The 18,464-nt window shown below is 34.7% G+C and overlaps 1 protein-coding gene across 1 annotated transcript; it reads right to left on the bottom strand.

Annotated features, from left to right (window-relative positions):
• Positions 1 to 2,517: 2,517 nt before the first annotated feature.
• On the bottom strand, positions 2,518 to 17,323 carry LOC150099155 (uncharacterized). The gene is made up of 2 exons (XM_090403897.1): positions 17,120 to 17,323; positions 2,518 to 5,260 (listed from the first exon to the last, which is right to left on the bottom strand). Exon 2 carries the CDS (start codon positions 4,839 to 4,841, stop codon positions 3,102 to 3,104), a length of 1,740 nt encoding a protein of 579 aa, XP_090260023.1. The 5' UTR covers positions 4,842 to 5,260; positions 17,120 to 17,323; the 3' UTR covers positions 2,518 to 3,101.
• Positions 17,324 to 18,464: the final 1,141 nt, after the last annotated feature.

Below are 18,464 nucleotides of genomic sequence, written 5' to 3'. Positions count from 1 at the left end.
GCAGAGATAAGGTAATAGTGGCATTGAGTTAATCAGGAAAAATCTGGAATTCCTGCATAGATTGCTTCACATAAAAGCTTGCTTTTTATCTCTCTTTGCTTATCACAATTATTCACCACCAGCTCCCACTGAAACCATTCCAAAAGACTTATCTTTCATACCATATCTTATATCATCTTATATCACCTGTTTCCCTAGTTGAAAATGCATTCTTCTTCTCTTCTCAATAACAATCTAACAAGTTTCACCCCACCACCACTCTCATTCAAAATAAAAACCACTTCCTGCATGGAGCTCTCCTAATTTTCAAATTTATTGTTATGCCATAACAGCCAGGATGTATAGCTGCTCTTCTCCTAAATTTTTACTACCACCCACACACAAATGCACTCTCAACAACTAAACATCTTTCAAAATATAATAAAAAAAGAAATAAAAATTTATTTTAATAAAAATAAAAATATAAAGAAAAAATAAATAAAAAAAGCCCCACACAAAAGTATACTCTCTCTTTTTTACCCTTTCACTTTCAATAGCCAATGTCCTCTAATACTTTATCTTTCTGCACTCACCTTAATTCATCAATTCACTCCCAATATTTCTTTATTTACAGATATCCTCACCTATTTTCATATTTTTTATACCAATTTTATGATCACACCTCAATCATCTCTCCAGTGTTCCAATTTATTTTCTTTGCTACTCTTTCTTACTATTCCTCAATCTTCTATATCATTCACCACCATCAACCACATTATTCTGTTCCACTTTTGCTAGCTGAAGGTGAAGAGGAAAAATCAGGATTTTTCCTCCTACAAAACAGGCCAGAAGAACACACAATTTAAAGACAATATCCTGTCTCATAGCCTTAGTTGCTTTGATATAAATCCAAGCAACCAATCAGCCAAGATATCTATTTTTGTTCTGGCTGTTTCATTTTTTATCACTCTCATCTACAGAAGACTGGTGGACTAAGGATTTTTTTTTTCTAATTTTTATTAATTTTATATTTTTTGTGTATTTCTTATTCATTTTTACTTATCTGGTTCAGGAACCGTGCTCTAGAACCAAAACATGAAACTCATTCAAGCCTGCAATAAGCAAGGTAATGGTCTCACACTAGGTGATGAATTCATCATCCCCTGAAGATAATCACAAACATCCATGCCCACAGTAGGATTTGAACCTATAGCCTATTGGTTGGAGAGTGGACAAGCTAATCACTCAGCCAATTACGATATCATTGACAAGGTGAATGATATTTCTTCTGGACTTCTTCATAACAAGATCAGTAATTCACTTTTTTTTTACTACTTGCACACTGCTCTTTATTAATTTTTACTTACTCAAAAATAAGCACTCATTCTTTCTAATACTTCTTCACCACAGATGCATTCACACTACCTTCAACTTTCATTCACTGGTATCTCACTATTCATTAATACATCACGCACGCACACACTTCTACCATGTGATTTGAACACATAAGATGGTGTATATCCATCAATGTACTTGAAAGTAACCTACAACACTAAGGTAGCTAGCTCATACTTCATAAAGAGTAGTTTGGTAAACCAGTAAAGAGTGACCAAAAATAGCTTCTCCAAATATATCTATCCAAATATATAAGTATCTTTCTTTTATGATGAATGCTGAACAATAAACCAGTAAGAATATGCATGGCATTCAAAGAAGATATGCAGTGAATGAAAGAATAGCCCATAAATGGTTCAAAAATTTGTCAGGTGATGAGTCAAGGATATGCGCTTTGTGAGAGATGACTGATGATCACTGATGACAAACTAAAGGAAGCCACTGAGTCAGCAAGACTAACATACATAGGTACTTTAATTTCAAAAAAAGAAAAAGAAAAGAAAAGAAAGATTTAATGCAAGTGATAAAATTATTCATTTGCACTGACTGGGAAAGATGTATAAACTTAGTTAAACGGATTTCATATAAACTCATACACGACAAGAAACTTCAGACTATTAGTTTATTTGTTACTGCTTATGCATCACAATAATGAATCATTTTTCGACTGGTTGTCGATGTACGACAAAATATAGGTTACGTATAGGCAATCCAAACGATTATGTTATTGCTCATTATCCAATAATGTATGTGATATATGTCTACTCATGCACAACCTACAATTGGTTTCATGATATTTTGCACTGGTCAACCGCAAAAGTGCTGTGTTCCAAGAACTTCACATAATATGAGTGACTGGTTAAGAATTGCTTAACCAAGTTCAGATTTGGTTAAGAAATTCTATTCCACCCGAATTTATCATTTTTTCTAGACTTCTTCCCATCTGATTACATATGAATGGACAATCATACACACCAACAACAATTTCAAAATGAAGAGGATCTGAAAACTGAATTTTTTTCTTTTATCCTTCTTCTAAAAATTGTAAACAAATTTGGAAGCAAAATTGGAAATAAATACTACTTTATTTACAAAAGAAAGTTTATAAAGTTATATGTTGAAGGTGTTTATTTTTTTATCCACAGTGGTTTTGTCATTTTCCACAAAAGTTTTTACTTTATCTTAAAAAACTGAACTTTTTTTGATCACCAACTACAAAATTTCTTTCTGCATAATTGTGAATTAAGATATTGTACTTTATGATAAGTTAGTAAAAATAATACTTTGCATGGGTTAAATGTCCTCATGAATAAATGAAATCTTGAGTCACTTATGAATTCAGTGTAAATGATCCATCACAGTTTATGCAAAAAAAAAACAAAAAAACTTGGCTATTTCAATTTAAGATGATGTATACACATATTCTTTTAAAATAGTTTCAAAGGTAACATATTCCCATGTGTTCAAAATTCATATTATTTCATTAGTGTAACTTCTTGTATGTAATAAAATGTTCTGAATGTGAAGATGATTTTCTGGTAGAATGCGATTTATATACAATTCACAGATTAAATTTATATTAATATGAAATTATGTATGACTTATGATTCCTAGTGAGATGAAGATATATCATACAATTTGCAGTAAAACATTTTTCCTTAGTGAAAATAATTTTTAGAGTGAGTTATGATTTGTCATTTACAACAAATTTCAGAGTTAAAGGTTTCTCACTGATGTGAATTCTCATGTGTTTTAAGATTTGCTAATTGTGAAAATGATTTCCCACATGTTTTACATGCAAAAGGTTTCTTATTAGTGTGAGTTTTTGTGTGTACATTGAGATACGATTGTACTGAAAAAGACTTACCACAGGTTTCACAGACAAAGGGTTTCTCATTAGTGTGAATTCGAATGTGTACTTTAAGACTTCCTTGTTCAGAAAATGATTTATTACAGATTTCACAGGTAAACGGTTTCTCATTAGTATGAGTTCTTATGTGTCGCTTAAGATCAGAATTTGTTAAAAATGATTTATGACAAGTCTCACATGCAAAAGGTTTCTCATTGGTGTGAATTCCATTATGTCTTGTAAGAGATGCCAGTTGTGAAAATGATTTACCACAAGTGTGACACAGAAAAGGTTTGCCACTGATATGAATTCGTGTGTGTTTAATGAGATCTTTATTTCTTAAAAATGATTTTCCACAAGTTTTGCATGCAAATGGTTTCTCATCAGCATGAATCCTTGCATGTACATTAAGATGTCCCAACTGTGCAAATTGTTTACCACAAATCTTACAGGTAAATGGTTTCTCGTTAGTATGAATTCTTATGTGCCGCTTCAGATTATCATTATTTAAAAATGATTTACCGCAAGTTTCACATGGAAAAGGTTTTTCATTAGTATGAAGTCTAGTATGTCTTTTAAGAGTTCCAATTTGTGAAAACGATTTCCCACATGTTTCACAGGTAAAAGGCTTATGATTAGTGTGAACTCTTATGTGTGTTTTGAAACTTCCCGGATGTGAAAATGATTTACCACAAGTTTCACACAGAAATGGCTTCTCGATAACATGAATTCTTGTATGGCTCCTAAGATCATGATTTCTTAAAAATGATTTTCCACATGTTTCACACATAAAAGGTTTCTCGTTAGTGTGAATTTTCGTGTGTCTCTGAAGATCAATATTTTGTATAAATGATTTACCACAGGTTTCACAAATAAAAGGTTTCTCATTAGTGTGAATTCTTGTATGTCGCTTAAGATCATAACTTTGAAAAAATGATTTACCACAAGTTACACATAAAAAACGTCTCTCTTTGGTGTGAAAGGGTTTTATACCATTGTGAATTCTTGTGTGTCGCTTAAGATCATTATTTCTTAGAAATGATTTACCGCAAGTTCCACATGTAAAAGGTTTCACATTAGTGTGAATTACTGCATGCTGTTTTAAATGTACTTTGGTTAAAAATGATTTTGCACAAGTTTCGCATGTAAATGGTTTCTCGTTAGTGTGAATTCTTGTGTGTACCTTAAGGTGTCCCAGTTGTGCAAAGTGTTTACCACAAATTTCACAGCCAAATGGTTTCTCATTTGTGTGAATTCTTGTATGACGCTTCAGATTATAACTGTATAAAAATGACTTACCACACATTCGACAAGTAAAAGGTTTCTTGTTAGTGTGAATTCTTGCATGCTGTGAAAGATGCTCATTTGTTAAAAACGACTTTGCACAAGTTCCACATGTAAATTTCTTCTCACTAGTATGAATTCTTATGTGTACATTAAGATATTCTAGTTGTGCAAATTTTTCACCACATATCCCGCAGCTGAAAGACTTCTCATTGGCGTGAATTTTTGTGTGTTGGAGAAGATCTTCATGTCTTAAAAATAATTTACCACATGTTTCACATTTAATTTTTGTCATCAGTGTGTGAATTCTCATATACAACTTACAACCTCCCATTTGTATGAAGAATTATCCAGAAGTAGCATATATAAACAATTCCTTATCAGTGTGAATTCTACATATAGTTTAAAACCTATAACGCAAGAAAATGATTTGATGTGGCACATTTGTTACAGGTGAGAAGTTTCTCTGATGGGATCAGTAATATGTGTGTGCTATTTTTGAGATTGAAAATGTTCAGCTTAGTTCTCTAAAGTTTCATATGGATTTTTTGTTTCACAGACTTGACTTCAGGTCTTGTACTTCTTTCTTTAGCTGAATAGTTGTTTGAAATCAAATCATTTCACTCAGCAATAATTTTTGTGCAGTATCTATCTCATGATAAAACTCACACAACCGACTATACTAATAAAAGAAATGTTGTCCATTGATTACAAATGGGTATGGTCTGCTTTACTGGATCAATAAGCTGTGCTCTAAAAAAAAAAAAGAAAAAGTGATTGATATTAAATATAACTAATTTAAATACACTTCACAGTACACATCTAAAAGACAAAATTACATTAATTGTATACTATGTCATATAAATATCTATTAAAAAATATCAGAATGTGTCCTTGAGAGCTGGATGAATGTTTCCATCATCTAATCATACAGTTAATATTGAATATTTGAACTCTGCTGCAATCACACAAAGTGATTATTAATACACCAGCCTATGAAACCTTTATTTTCAGTGGAAGTCAGTTCATCATAAATCATGCTCCATTTCCAGTAATGCACACAAATACAGTTATTACAATATTTAAGCATGCATTCATTTGTCTTTATACCATGCTGTGCTATATGAACTATAGAACTTGCATGAGGGTTTAATCTCTCATGCAAGCCAGATTTTGTTAAAGATCATTCTAAATAGGATTGGAGCCAAAGTTCAGGCAGAGATACAGGATGAACAAGCAGGTTTTACAAAAGGCAAGGTACCAGAAAGTAGATCCTTTGCCTTAGGCAGATCATTGAAAATTATAAAGAATTCAGATTCCCTATGATGAAGTGTTTCATAGACTACTCCAAAGCTTTTGACTGTGTTCAACATATGAAACTGCAGAAGGTAATGAAAATAGTATGTTTTCCTCTACACATTATTAGTTTGATAGCTAACTAGTACAATGAGCAAGAACCCATGGTAAGAACAGGTGTTGGATTAAATAACTGGCTTTTGGTTGGCTAGGGAATTAGACAAGGTTGCCTCACCTGTTTATTATCTATGGTGAGGACATCATGCACATAGCATTGGATGAGCTTAACACAGAAATTAGGATAGGTGGTAGATTGATCAGTAATCTGAGTCAGTAAGAACAGAAGACTTCAAATCAATCCCAGAAAGACAAAGTCATGGTTCTCAAAGGAAATATGGACAGTGAAGCACCCGAGAAACAAGTAATGGAGAAAGAATCAAGGAAGTCAGCAAGTTTGAGTACCTGGGATCTATTACTGTGAAGCACTGCTATTCAGAAGAAGATTAGGAATGGCTAAAACAGCAGTTCAAGACTCGTCTAAAACCTAGATGGAGGAATCTATCTGCACAGGAACAAAGCTGATGATTCTGGATACAGCTGTTTTTCCAACTGAGACTTGGAACCTAAAGTAGTCTCATAGGAAAAGGATAGCCACCTCTGAGATGTGGTGTTACAGAAGGCTGTTGAGGATATCATATATTGAAAGGAAGTTAAATGGATGGGTGCTAGAAAGGATTGGTAGAACTTTAAGGCTCCTTAAAGATATTGACAGAAAGAAAGCTGAAACACTTTGGACACATTAAAAGTATGGAAGGGAGGACTTCTAAAAACAATAACAGAAGTAAACTTCCTGGAAAAGAAGAAGGGTAGACCCTCAATGAGATGGATGGATGGTGTGTCTAGAATGACTGATCTTCAGAAAGTTGAAACAGGTCCACCAGGGGTGGCACATCACCAAGGAATGGAGTGACCATACAGCATTTGATGATGTCCAATGAATAGATGTACTATATGGTTTGTCACTGGTATGACAAACTATTTCAAGATTTGTCATATATTAGTTGTTTAGCCATTCTTGATTTACCAGCCTGGATAGCTGAGTAGTTAGCATACTCACTCTCCAAACTAACAGTAGGATGTTAGATTAGGATGTTGTGATTGTCTTTAGGTGGGAGATGAATTTCATTGCCCAGTATGATGTTAGTTCCTGTAGTTAGTGTTATCAAATCCATGTTGTGTGAGGCCAGATTTGTGAGCTTTGATAAGACAGATATGGTCTTGATGTTTGAGAATCCAATGGCAAAACACCAAGTTACTACATAGATCCATATATAAACATGAGCATTTGTACAAAGAAAGTGCTGAAGCCTTACATCATAGACCCAATCTTAACTGGAATGACTGTCCCACTATTCCAAAAGTCCAGGAAATTGTAATCCTCAATCTATAAAATAAATTTATCAGTTATGTTTTAATTTAATTTAATTACAGACCAATAGTTTTTAATCTTTAAACATGTTCCTGTATACATAAAGGATTCCAATGTAAGCATGTGCACTAATGTTTTTTTGAATGTAATTCCTATTGTTGTTTAATAACTGTACTGATAATGTCTTATGATACTTAAGACAAAATATTTACATATTAAAAAGTTAATTACTGTAACATATGTGTGAATTGTTAGCTATGAATACTCCACAGGTTTCACTATATAGGAAAGATGATGTAAATCTCCTGCAGGATGATATACACACTGTGTATTACACTGATGGAACTGGTCTACAAGAAATTCATAAGCATGGACTCTGCCACATCAAAGCTTTGTGCACAGGAAGTAGTGCACTACAGTCTGGATGTGGTAGCAGTAGCAAGAGGAACAAGATTTTTGCTTGCAAAGTAAAATTAGTTACCAAAAGTAGTCATGAGTTTTGTCAGTGAATGTGTTTAAGAAGCATGACAGGCACTGTGTAAATAAAAGTTAGCATGAGCTTCCTCTGGACTCCATGGAGATGCCTGGATGATAACAATAATAATATTATTAACAATGTCAATTGCCGTCAGTGCAACTGCCACTTCCCTAGAAAAAATAATAAACTCACAAGAAAAATCTCAAGTTTATTTGTTTGTGAACTGTCCTCTTTTCTACCTATTTGTTAGTGTAAATGCATTCATTGTATCTGCTACATCCTAATATCATCTTAGTTATCTGCTTCTGTACTCACCTCGACTATCCACATCTTCCCGAAAACCCAGGTGATCAGTAATGCACACAGCAATCTAGATGCAGACACATCAATCATAGCAGTTATACTCTGCACTGTTAATACTACCATTACAATATGTCCACAGAATACCATGCAGTCATCTATCATGCCAGGTTTCTAGCTATCTCAATCACCTAAACACAATCTGATCAGTATGATACACAGTATGCAATCTCCTCAGTCCAATATGCAAAACCATATGCCTGGCAAAACTGAGAGTCTACTTGGTTGTCTCTGCTCTCTAACTTATGGGTTGTGAATCTAAATTCTAAGTTTGTGAATATTTTTAGGCAAACGATAGAAGATTTATCATCATCCGGTGCAAGAACACCATCCTACTTATCAGAGGTCTAAAGTGGTTTAAAAATAAAATAAAATAAAATTCAATGTCTAGTGTCTAGAGCAGGCTTTCCCAACCTGCTTAGCCTGTCCAGGTTCTAATAATGTGTTATAGGTTTATGATCCTTTTGGGCAAGTTTCATGAAAAGATACAGAAGGAAAGAATTCATGAAATGGTATGACAGATGGTGTGAGTGATATGTGGCCTTTCTTGATGAGTTCCTGACTCCTTGGAAGTATTTTGCTTTTGACTACAACAGAAAGAAGATAAACATGAACATAATACTGTAATACAAGTTTCAGTGCTGAGTATGGCTTCCATTTTGCTAGAGTGGGTAGAATTAATACACACACACACATTAATAATTATAAATTACTGTTACAGTTGAATAAAACTGTCATAACTTTCATGATTTTCAGAATTTAAAGTATTATATTTTGCAGTAATTTGAACATATACAATAATAATTAGTTTTTCATGTTCTTCATATATATATATATATATATATATATATATATATTGCATTTTTTAAATTTACAATACTATAGTTATAATAAAGGAATTTTTTTTTATTTATATTGATCCCAGTTGAGGTGTAATACATGTCTGCAACCTCAAAGATTGTGTTAAGCTTATCTGAGGATGACACTGGCTAGTTATTGATGGGTTTGTTGCAGTGTTGGAAGTAGACTGGCATTTAACCTCCCTACCGATCGAGGTGGATGAAATAGTGAGACCAAATTGCACTTCTTATCCATGTTATTCAATAGGTGATACACAATACGATTGTGGACATCTATAGATGTCATGGCTGGTTGGGGGGGGGGGGGGTAATAGATTTGATATTTGCTACACCACTTATGATATACAAGCACAAATTCCCAGGGAATAACATAATGCAATACTGAACTGGAAAGCCCAAACTAGTATAATGATCTCATTAACCACGTCACGTCAATATGGATAAAATACATCACTCCTCTACACTTCGTATCCATCATATATTTTAATGTAATATCAATGATATTACAATTTTAATATGCACTTCGCATCCATGGCAATTTGGACATATATATACGTTATGGCCGGTTGGGTGGTTAAGTCTATACGACATGTAGGGCATGTATTTCTTGTTCATAAGACCCAGAGGACCATTTTTTAGGATATTATAGTTTAAAAAGGTTGTTTCACATTTCTGGATATGGAAGCTCTGCATGACTTTTCCATAGTGATTGTTATATTCATATGTGATAAAGTGGGTTGTGTGGGGGTCGTGCCATACAATGTATAGTTCTAGCTGTCCTGTAGTTTGGCATCAAAGTAATATTTTAGCATAGATGCAGAGTGACATATGTCTAAAAGCTGGTATCTTCTCTTTGTTTCCAAAAGATCAGTTTCATCATTTTATAGCATAACGATATTAATCTATTTAGTTTATAGTCTGCACAAAACACATGTTTTTATTGTGTATGTTATGGCATAGTGCTTCGTATATTAGTGTTTTTATGCATGCAGGAACTGTCTTTATCTTGTAAAGCAGTGTTTCTCAAATAGTATGACATGAGAAAAAACAACAAAAAGTATTTTTATTAAAACAGGAAAATAACAGGAAATATAAAACAAGTATTAAATATTTTCAACAGTGTTATTTATTAATACAAGAGGAACAAGCAAACTGTACAAACTGGAATGATTAAAATTAATGAGTTAATAATTATATCATTTTTATTATTTAATGAGAAATATTGGCATGTTTACTTTTGCACAATTGTTTAATACGGGATCAAATTTCAGATAAACATATAGTGATTAATTCTTGATGAAGAAAAAGAAATCACTCCCTTTTCTTACTGTTAATGTTGGCCAATGTGAAAAATCCCTGCTCGCACAAATAGGTTGTCGAAAAATGTAGTAGTGTATATAGGGCATCTTCTGATAACACTGAGAACTTTTGTCTATATATATTGGAGCACTTTTGTCTATTTATAAGATTATATTTTTGTAAACTTTCACCAGCTAATATCGAATGGCTAGCCATATGCAGACTTATGTGAGGAAAAGATATATGTGGAAGTACAAGGCTGGCGATTATGACAAGCTTAGGAGACAGCTTGGAGCTAGAGCATGAAATGAGGAGTTGAGTGGTAAGGAAATAGATGCTGCTTGGGAACTGACAAAGAAATACACAACAACATCAATGTGTGAATGTATTCCAAAGGCCAAAAGGCTGAATAAGGTAGGTGTAAAATAGATGAATGAGGGGCTTAAGCATGAAATCTGGAAGAAGGTACTTTGAAGGTGGTACAAGAAGAATAATGGTAATAATGTTACATGAAGAATATAAAGAACAAGCCAGTCTAAGTTCAACAGTCAATCAATAGCATCTGTAGAAACTGCTATAAAGTCAGTTCACACATTGATGTTGTTGTGTATTTCTTTGTCAGTTCCCAAGCAGCATCTATTTCCCAAGCAGTCAAACATCATATGTTGTATAATTTGGTTATCCTCACCACAGTCACAAGATGAGTTTGGCCTTATTCCCCAAGTAAATAAGGAAGCTCCACATCTACCATGGTTGGTACCAACCCTATTTAGGGAGGTCCATATTTTTTGAGGTAGGTCAAACCCTGATGGAGGGCTGTTTATGTTAAACACAGTCTGCCAGATAACAGGGGCTTGGGCAGTCCATTCCATCTGCCATGCTATTGTTGCATCATAGCCCTCAGTGACAAGTTGTTGTGCCATTATAATAGGTGGGTGTCTTGACTTGAGCCTCTGTGAATTAAAGCTGTCAATATCAAAGTGTATGGGAAGCAGTGAATTTCAGTAAATTTTGTTATATTTGCGAATCAGATTGTCTTGGTTAGTTATGGCAGTTGTATGTGGCTCAGAACTAGTAGCCAATATGATGGAGTAGTCTTTATTGTTCCAGAAATGATACATGTTGTCTGATTCTGGACAGTATTAATTAATTAATTTAATGTGTACACTGTATAGCCAGACAGCTGAGCAGTATTCAACAGTTGAGTAAACGAGGTCCAGAGCAGATGTCCTTAATGTGGAAGCAAAAGCTCTTCCCCCCCACACCACCACCAGGTTGTTCCGGCAAGTTAATGCAGTGTTATTTGTAGTCCTGTTGGCAGCAATATTGGAGAGATGTCTATTAAAGGAGAGGGTTCTGTCTAGGGTTATGCCGTAGTATGTTCCCATTTAGTGGCACTCTTAAGATGTCATGTGCTATTGTTCAAATGGAAACAGCATGTTTCAGTCTTGGTAGTGCTTGGAATAAGATGCCACTTCAAAGAAGTGGTTTAGCTCCTCTGGGTCACCAGTTAGTATGTGCTCTATAGTACAGAAGTTCTGGTGTTGGAATGTAAAGCATAGTTCATCAGCATACACAAATTTTCTAGATGTTGTCCTTGAAAGGTCAGAAATATACAAATTGAACAGAAGAAGGACCAGAACTGACCCTTGTGAGAGTCTATTGTTAAATGTTCTTGGCTTGCTGATATCATCATCTATAATTACCCATATTGTTCTATTAGACAGAATAGCATTGATTAGATGGGTTATTTTTTTACATTTCAGTATTTTTAAGGAACTTGTAGATCATGCCATTCATCCATACAATATCATATGCGGCCATCAAGTCTATAAAGACTGCAGCAGTTTTAAGGCATTTTTCGAAACCAGATTCTACACGAGTTGTTAGGGACAAAATTTATCTTCACAGTTGCCTGAACCCAGCCTGTTCATGAGGAAGAGTGTCAATAATAATAGAACTAATTCTATTGTAAATAAGTCTTTCTAATAGCTTAAGTCAGACACTGAACAGTGCTGTAGGACTAAAGCTTTCGGGTTTATCAGCAGGCTTTCCAGGTTTCAGGATGGCTATTATCTTTGATTTTTTTGCTGGTAATCTGCCACTCGGCAGCTTACCAGCAAAAAAAGCGGTGAAAGTACTAGAGAGAGAGAGAGAGAGAGATTGGTGAGAAGTAAGATACAGAAATGGATTGATAACTGCAGTATTCTCTGTGGTTATCAACATGGGTTTGTTAAAAGGGAAATGTTTTACTAACTTATGTATTATAACAAGGTAACAAATACCTTGGACAGGGGAGATGCATATACAGTGGTGTACTTGGATTTTACAAAAGCTTTTGATACTGCCATATGACAAGCTGTTAAATAAATTGAAACAGATGGGATTGGATAATAGAGTTCTGAGTTGGATCAGTGACTGCCTGTCAGATTAGTATCAGAAAGTTGTATATGGCAGTACAGTATCCTGAAAGAGGAAAGTCACTAGTGGTGTACCGCATGGGTCAGTTTTTATTATTATTATTCAGCCTCCATGGAGTCAAAAGACTCATCATGGGAGGTCCTTTCTAAGAAACACAAGTCTATTAAGACTCATCGGGGGAGGTCCCTCCTAGGAAACACAAAGTCTATCATACCACTCCTTAAATGCATTGACCGTTCTCACTCTCACCACTCCATCAGGCAATGTATTCCATGGCTCAACTTACCCTCCATGCAAAGAAACCACTCCTCATCCTCTTTCTCACAGTTTCCTTTCGTAACTTCCAGGGATGGCCCCTTGTCATGACTCCTTCCCGCTGTTCAACCAAGTTTTGCGACCATTGTTGTTCATTTTGCATATTAATAATATTGGGAGGAGTTTAACTAGTGATATGCAGGTGTTTGCATATGATGAAAATTGGGGAGAGCAATGCAGAGTCAAGCAGATGTTATGACCTTACAGGACTTAATAAATTGCATGAATGGGCAGGTAAGTGGAACTATCAGTCCAATGTTGCAAAGTGTAAGGTTTTTAAATTTGGTAATCAGCAATGGGATGCAAAGTATGCACTTGGTGACTAAACTTTAAAGTAGAGGAGATAAGAGATATAGGAATGGTGGTGGACAAGGACCTGAAATTTACTTGCCACATTGCACAAGTTGTGAAGACGTCACATCAGATAACGGCAATGATGCTAAGGACTCTGATATGCAGAAACAAAGCGGTTATGATGTCATTGTATAAAGCCTTGATCAGGCCTCATGAATTATTGTGCATAGATTTGGTCTCCAGGTTTTCATGGTGATGAGAATATATTAGAAAAGGGTCCAGAGAAGATTCACAAAGTTGGTCAGTGGTGCTTGGAAAGTGGAGCATGAGGACAGATTGAGAGAATGTAAATTGGAAAGCCTTATGAACAGGAGGAGGAGGGTGAATGGGAAGGTGACTGAGACATATAAGCTAGACAGGGGTTGTTATCAGGTTGACATAGAGAAGGGTTTTTCATAGAACAAGAGGCCATCACTGGAAATTGTATAAGGAGGGTGTGAGCAGAGGAGTGAGGAGAAGGTTTTTTGCATGGAGAGTGGTTGGTGAGTGGAATGCATTGCCTGAGTGTTTTGTGAATGTAGAAACATTGAATCAGTTTAAGGCATGGGTAGATGAGCATTGTGTGTGATAGTGTGTACCTTCCACGATGAGTCTCTGACTCCATGGAAATCAGATGTTAATAACAATAATAATATTTATGTAACATTGCTATATTTTGCTCCAAATGCTGAACTAAAGTTACAACAATCAACCACCAGCAATACAACAGTGATTTCATCAAGTACCAAGGACTGCACTGTAGTCAATGTTATGTGAACTGTAAAATACAATGAACTTACGGTTAATTAGAAGAAAGTCCAGCAAAGAATACAGGTGTTCTGTAACAGAAATTTGCATTATCAAGTGTGCTGCAGTTTGAAAAAGTTTGAGACCCCCCGCTGTAGAGTTTGATAGTTATGTCTGGAGTTTGTTTTGTAGATGATTCATGTAGCGTTCCAATTCATATCTGCAGCAAAGTAAATTCAAGGCATTGTATTGTTTCAACCTGAATGAGTGGTTATTTCAATGCTGCATATGTGCTGGATGTTGGACAGCAGTTGGTAGATTGTTATATAACTATTATCAACTCTTTCGCTCAGTGGATTTTTGAATATCGTTAATTCTGTCTTATCAGAGTTTTTTAAGTGTATGGAGTTTTTGGTGAGTGAGGAGATTTATGTCAGGTTGCATGTTTTCTTTGGCAATACTCATATTATTATGGATGGATACCACAGCTGTTTCATGTGAGTATTGGAAGATAATGTCTTAGAGAAGCAGCTGGTTATTATCATGCATATAGATGAAGAGAGATGGAGAGCGATACCTACCGGTAAGAACTCCACAGGTTATTGGTAACTGTCTACCAATTGATCCAATGCATATGATTTGTTCTTTGAAAGTAATCTCTAAACCATGTGTACAGAGGCCCATCTATTCCAACATGCTTTACATATGAGTGTGTTGAATGCTTCAGTAATGTTAATAAAGGCAACTATGACAATTTTGTTTTTTTATCCAAGAGTGTTAATCGTATCTGTAAAATTTTCTGAGAGACAGATGTTCCTTTATTCTTCTGAAAACTACACTGTGTTTTCGAAATTATATGAAAGTTTTTTTGCATGTGTTTCAAATTTGCTAAGAATGATCTGTTCCATAATTTGGTAGATACCTGGTAATGAAGCTCTTTCAGTGTGTAATTACTGAAAGATTTTATTTATTAATTTCGGTAACATGGAACCTAGGTTAGCTGTGTGTTATTTAATATCTTTGGGTCTGATACCATCAATTAATGGACCTTTGTTTTGTTTAGCTTGATGGATTACAAACAATAGTTCGGCTTCTCTTATGGTTGAGATGCATGTCTGCTTTACTTGTGGTCTGAGTAGGGAATTGCACTTTGTGAGTGCAAGAATCTTTCCCTGCAATTTCAGGATGGCATTTATTAAGTACTTGTTGAAATCATCTGCTGACTGTTGACAAGATTTAGCACTTTTCAAGAATGTGTTATGGTTTCAAAAGCAGTGGTTTCTAGCTTCTTGCTGATTAATTTGCAAAGGTTAATTTGATAAATGGTTTTTGAAACTGCGTTATTTGGATATCACTTTAATTGATCCCAAAGTATCCTTTCTATGTATTTCTAACATTTGTGTAATCCAAGGATTTTGGCATGTTTCTGAATTGATTTTGATTTCCTTTGTAGTTTTCTTATATATCTGCCAAAGTGAGTTTAATGTTGCTGTATAAAATATCAACAAATCCAGTAATACCATACGTTTCAGTCACTTTTTCTGATTTCTTGGTTGACTATTCTTCATCTATTATTTTTTTTCCTGTTGCTTTTCAGATGCAGAACATTGCAAAGAGTCTGTCTTAGTATGCAATGTCTTAGCATTTTTTCCACAGTTTAGATCTGTGAAGTAATGGTGTACTACTTTGCATTTGATGACTTCTGTTGTATATATATTTAGTGGTGCCTGTATGTTAATATAATCTATGCAAGAAGCTGATAATACTTACATTTCTTCCCTGGTATATGACATTATTGGCCTGGTTGGCCGAGTGGTTAATGTATCCGCTCTCCAGCCAAAAGGCTGTAGGTTCAAATCCTGCCATAGGCATGGATGTTTGTGATTGTCTGTGAAAATACTAGTGGTGGTGGTAGTCAGCGGTAGATGGCGTTGGTGTTAGATGCTGAAGGTTGGTGGAGTAGTGAGACAAAGAGTTGTAGAGTAGATGCCTTCCCTCGATGAGTCTTTGGATTCCCTGGAGGTGTGATGTAATAATAATAATAACTGGTATTTGGTTATACATGGATAACATTGTACAGTGATATGATTTGTATTCACAATGTTTATATCATTAAATATTCAGTTAAGCATGATTCTTGACATGAAAGCCAACAATTTAGTTCATACAAGAATTTTAATATGTTTAATTTGGTGTCTTATAAGTAACATTTAGGATTAGGTGGTATTAGTATTATTTCACTAGGCTCTACCCAGTGACCTGTACATGCACATAGTGAAATACATGAATCTTTTTATTACAGATTTCAGGTTCAGCATTTCAAAATAGCTATCATTTGTTGGAATGAAAACCAAAGCAAACAGGTCAATAAGGTCAGTACATGACATCTGTTAACTGTGTGTGTGTGTTCTCCACCCAGTTTCACAAGATTCAAAAACAGGATATTCCCTCCAGAAAATGAGTTTCAGAGGGAATATCCTACCACCTCTGTATGGCTATTAGGTCAATATGCACTTCACATATAGAGTCCATATTCATTTACAGTTTTTCAATATCAAAGTAACATTTTTCCAGTTTGTATTCTTGTAAGCTTGATTACTTTTGAAAGGTTTTTAAAGTTTCAATAGGCAAAGCTTGTTTGACTAGACTATAAAATAATAAATACTGGATATTTGATTGTCTTTTCCTTTAATAATCTTCAATGGAAAGCCAGAGCCGATTTTTTTCTTTTTTCCTTCAATGTCTATATATGTTCATTGGGCATCCACAGATGCCAAGGTTTCACTTACAAAAAAACACATCTTACAAAGATGAGAGCTAACGTGGTAGTTTTGATTCCGCCTGGTCACCAGAAAAAACAACAGGTCTGTATATGGTCTCTGAGAGAAATTAAAAGTAATCTTGTAACATAGTTCTTTTGAATGCTAATAATTTTCGTAACACTAGTGTCCTTTTGTAGTTATGTCTGAAACGACCACCATCAGGGCATATACTTGAGCAAAAACACAAGCACGCAAATAACAACTAATGTTTATTACACTAATTAAATGATTATTAAACACTCGACTACTTACGATTCATTCATTTTCTTAAACGCACACAAATTCTTTATCTTCTACTGAACAGTCAACACACTATAACAATCTTCCCTTTAAATGAAATTCTTTTAATTATTTTCATCAACATTTTAATTCAGATTATATTTCATTTATCTTTTCCAACCCTGCACATTAAACGTATAATGCTAATCACACTGACAACCAGTAAAATCGAATCGTTACCTCTAATTTAATTTGGATAGCTTTAAACGATACCACGACCCCTATATTAGGCAAATAGTTATCTATTATAACGGGATATATATATATATATATATATATATATATATATACTTATTGATGTATTATAAAATGTATTATTTCTTCTTCTTCATTTTCTGTATGAGCATTCATAATAACAAAATACTTTAGATACTTAGGATCAACAGTGAAAGAGGATCGAGAGACCGGGAAGGAAGTGGTGATGCTGGATACAAGCGGGATGGAGGAACTGGAGAGAGAGAGAGAGATGGCTGGAGTGCTGGGCGATAAGAGGGTACCGATCAATGTAAAAAGCAAAATCTATAGGACAGTAGTCTATGACAACTGTGACCCTGAGGAAAAATAACATCAGCAGGATGGAGGTAATAGAGATGAGAAGCTTCGGTGGATATGCGGTGTGACCAAAAAGGATCGTCTGAGAAATGACTATGTAAGGGAAAGGGTGAAAGTTACGAATTTAGGAGCGAAGATACAGGAAGCAAGGTTGAGATGGTCTGGTCATGTGATGAGGAAGGAGGACGAGTATGTGGGAAGAAAGGTCATGCAGATGGATGTGCAGGGCTATTAGGTCAATATGACGAAGCGCGGGAGATGGAGGGAGCTGGTGGAGGAGGACTTGAGGATGAAGAACATGGATGTGGTTATAGCCCAAGACAAGAGTATGTGAAGGAGACTCACTAAAAACAGCGACCCTACTTTAGTGGGACAAGCTGCAGAAGATTTTTAAAAAATGCAATAGTACAAGCTTGAAACTTCGTATGCTGCAAGAAGTAAGGCAACTCGGAGATAGAATTTTTCGGAGATGAGAACTTTGTTTTTTGTTTATTTACGGTGGCACAAGTTACAACAATCTGTTATATTAGGATAAAAATAAATAATTAAAACAAATCCAATATTTTAGACAAATTTTTGATATTATGAATGCTCATAAAGGAAATGAAGAAGAAGAATGAATACATTTTATAATACATCAATAATAATAATAATTATAATAAAAGTGGCATTCACAGACCTTTAATGCCCAATAATTTTGGATGATATTTTAAATAAGATAATAAGATTAGTTTTCATAACAATAATTTTAGAATATGCTGGTCTT

Source organism: Typopeltis vanoorti, chromosome 14, assembly GCF_054136105.1.
Source record: "Typopeltis vanoorti isolate ZY-2024b chromosome 14, IOZ_Tvanoo_1.0, whole genome shotgun sequence".
Lineage (NCBI taxonomy): Eukaryota > Metazoa > Arthropoda > Arachnida > Uropygi > Thelyphonidae > Typopeltis > Typopeltis vanoorti.
The sequence above is the reverse complement of the archived record's forward strand: the minus strand, read 5'-3'. Positions and strand labels throughout refer to the sequence as shown.